Raw genomic sequence first — 3,116 nt, 5'->3', positions numbered from 1 at the left:
TTTTTTAACATTTTATTAGGGGCTCATACAACTGTTATCCCAATCCATACACACATCAATTGTGTAAAGCGCATTTGTACATCGTTTCTCAAGCATCACGATTTTTGCCTCTCATGTGTGACTCAGTGGCATTTAATCCATTCACAATGTCTTCCTTTTGAAATCATGTATATGAAAAGGCTTTTAGAAGCCATAAATGCTACGCATAATAGGGGTAAACTGTTATCAACCATTCAGCAGTGTTTCCATTGCCACACAGCTAGCTGCTGATCTGACTACAGATATGTTTCTTTCAATGTCAATGTGAAAGTGAGCCCAGGCATGAATAAAGTTACCTTTATCCACGAGGTTGTCAATTGGGGTGTTATGGAGCATTCTAGGTAATTGGGCATTATGTTATTTCTGCAACTGGGAGCACTTGCCAAGAAATCTGATTCTGAAAAAAAAAAAACATCAACAGCTGATTCTGTTCTTAGGAATTGAAATGCTTCTCTGGATTAACATGTTTGCTTTAAAAAAGAAACAGGAACGTTCAGGAGTGCTGCCAGGTAGGGTGGTGAAGCTAATGTGCTCTTAAGTGACTGTGATTTATTCTTAAGGAACTGATCTAATTATAAACCAAGTGGGCCCTTAGTTACCCGGCAGGGAGCGTGTTGATAAGTCAAGCACGTCAGACCTGAAGTGAGAAAGTTGTAGTACATGGGGCATCCGCAAGGTGGCATGTTTCTAGTGCCTCTTAGGGCTTAAGAACTGCGTTTGCCCCACGAGATTGTTCTTGGGCAAGTTTGCATGCACGTTCTGGGAAGAACAGCTAGGATATGAAACTGTGTGCTCTAATACTTATGGTCAGAGCTGTTTGCATATTTCCAGGATGAAAAAAGTTCTCCAAGCATTTGGCTTCATCATTATTTTTCACTTGCTCTTGTCCCTTCCAAAAGCAAAGAGGAGGGTAAACATGATGGTGTCTTGGTAAAAAAAATTTTCCATAGACAGGTTGGAGCTTCCATCTTCTGTTTTAGTTAGGAATGCATTCCAACTTTGGTCACTCAAGACTCAGCAGGTTCTAGCTGGGATAATCTTGTGATTTTCCGCTTCTCACCCCCAGCCTTTCAGCAACGGCTTAGTGACAGTGATGGTGCCCCAGCTGCGCCGAGAAAACAGCCTCCTCCTCTGGAATGTCTTTGACCTGAACACCCCAGTGCATACCTTTGTGGGGCACGACGATGTGGTCCTGGAGTTCCAGTGGAGGAAACAGAAGGAAGGTAAGTCAGAGAAGGACCTCGTGGCAGGAGTACCAGTTCCAGGTTTTTAGAAAATTTATTATTATTACATAATTATCACTGATCTACAAAGGTACTTGAAATGTACAGTTTAACAAGTAACTATAAGGTGAAAATCTGTGTAACTACCAACAAGGTCAAGAAAGACAACATGCCAGTCATTAAAAAAGCAATAATAATAATAATAAAAAAGGCAACATTCAAGAAAAATGTTTAACAACAAAACCCAATAGAATGTGACTGGTACTATGATCCTAATTGGACACTTCCCCCCCCCCCCCATTAAACTTTGTTTTAATGGATCTCGAAATCCAGTGACAAATTTTTGATTAGGTTGTTTTTCATTAAAAAAGTAGTGATTTTAAAAACTAATAACCTAAAACTACCACACAAAAGAAGCATATGGTCCGCAAAACATTCCTTTCCTTTTGAAGGTTGTACGTTGATGCATTGTTATCGTTGACCAGTCTTTTACTATTAAACTTAAATCGCCAACTGAGACAAACAGACCTGCGACTGTTCTTCCACCGCTGATTAAGACTGGGGCGGCAGGTGTTATGGGTAATACTCGTTTAGCCTTCTGAGCCTCCTGGGCAGACTTGGAGTGACCTTGCCAGCTCCAGCAGCCTTTTTGTCCACTGCCTTAATGACACCCACAGCATCTGTTTGGCTCGTGCCTCAAAGAGAAAAATGACTCGGAGGAGGGTAGTCAAAGAAGCTCTTACTTTTTTTTTTAATCATTTTTGGGGGGCTCGTACAATTCTTATCACAATCCATACATACATCCCTTGTGTCAAGCACATTTGTTGCCATCATCATTCTCAAAAGATTTTCTTTCTACTTGAGCCCTTGATATCAGCTCCTCATTTTTCCATGTCCCTCCCCGATTCCCCCTCCCTAAGAAGGTCTTACTTAATTGGACACTTTTGACTTAGTTTCTATCCATCCCTTGGTAACCCTGGTCTTAGGCTGTGGACTACTGGGACTTTAGATGCTGTCCTTTCAAGGTGCACAGCATCTTTCATAGGCCACGCCAGAAGAATTCGATGTGGATACTCCACTAACTGGCCTTTACCTTAAGTAGATCTAAGGACCTGACAGATTTAAGGCTAAACCACCTAGTGTGAGAAGAAGCAGCTGACTACTACCCCAAGGTTATGGGACTGGAGGTCATTAGACTTTGGTTCAGATCTCTTGCTCTGAGGTTACCCAGTGAATGGTGGCTGGGGACTGCCATAGATTTGTCCCTGCTCAGTGCTCGCCCTCTTAAAGAGATCCCTGAACACGTGGGTGCTATAGTAAAACATGGTGAACAAACCAGGTGGTGCCTTGCTATCAGAAAAAATAATGTCTGCGGTCTTAAAGGCTTGTTTTCAAACAAGCAGCCATCTAAGGGTGGTGTCCCCTAAGTCCACATTGAAGGAGCACACCAGTCTGTGTGATCCAAGGGCTGTCATTAATAAAACCCAAATCCAAAGGAAGGAATGGTATGAAAGCTGAACTTGTGAACATGCAGTTGGCAGAAGGCTGTAGGTGACAGTGGAAACCCAAAATTCATTTGCAGGGTCCACACATGGATTAAGCCTCTTACCTTGGCCTAGCCATTTTCTCTGTTGCCTTGGTTTCCCCATCAATCAAATGAGAGAAATGGTTTCTAAACTCTGGGCTCTCTGAAGATGGTTAGGAAAGAGATTATAGATACAACATAATTACCCTGACATATCCCACTCTTTTAATCAGATTCTTTTTTTTTTAAACATTTTATTAGGGGCTCATACAACTGTTATCGCAATCCATACACACATCAATTGTGTAAAGCGCATTTGTACATCATTC

At 41.8% G+C, this 3,116-nt stretch overlaps 1 protein-coding gene across 2 annotated transcripts in view; it reads left to right on the top strand.

Annotated features, from left to right (window-relative positions):
- WDR59 (WD repeat domain 59) overlaps positions 1-3,116 on the top strand; it is an 85,415-nt gene that overhangs the window by 39,309 nt on the left and 42,990 nt on the right. For both annotated transcript variants that reach the window (XM_004704792.4, XM_045293734.1), the window contains one exon: positions 1,106-1,262. In XM_004704792.4, the coding sequence (XP_004704849.2) occupies positions 1,106-1,262 (157 nt within the window). The remainder of the gene's footprint in view (positions 1-1,105; positions 1,263-3,116) is intronic.

This window comes from Echinops telfairi, unplaced genomic scaffold, assembly GCF_000313985.2.
Source record: "Echinops telfairi isolate 266 unplaced genomic scaffold, ASM31398v2 ScPeMD7_2291;HRSCAF=2852, whole genome shotgun sequence".
NCBI classification, from domain to species: domain Eukaryota; kingdom Metazoa; phylum Chordata; class Mammalia; order Afrosoricida; family Tenrecidae; genus Echinops; species Echinops telfairi.
The sequence above is the reverse complement of the archived record's forward strand: the minus strand, read 5'-3'. Positions and strand labels throughout refer to the sequence as shown.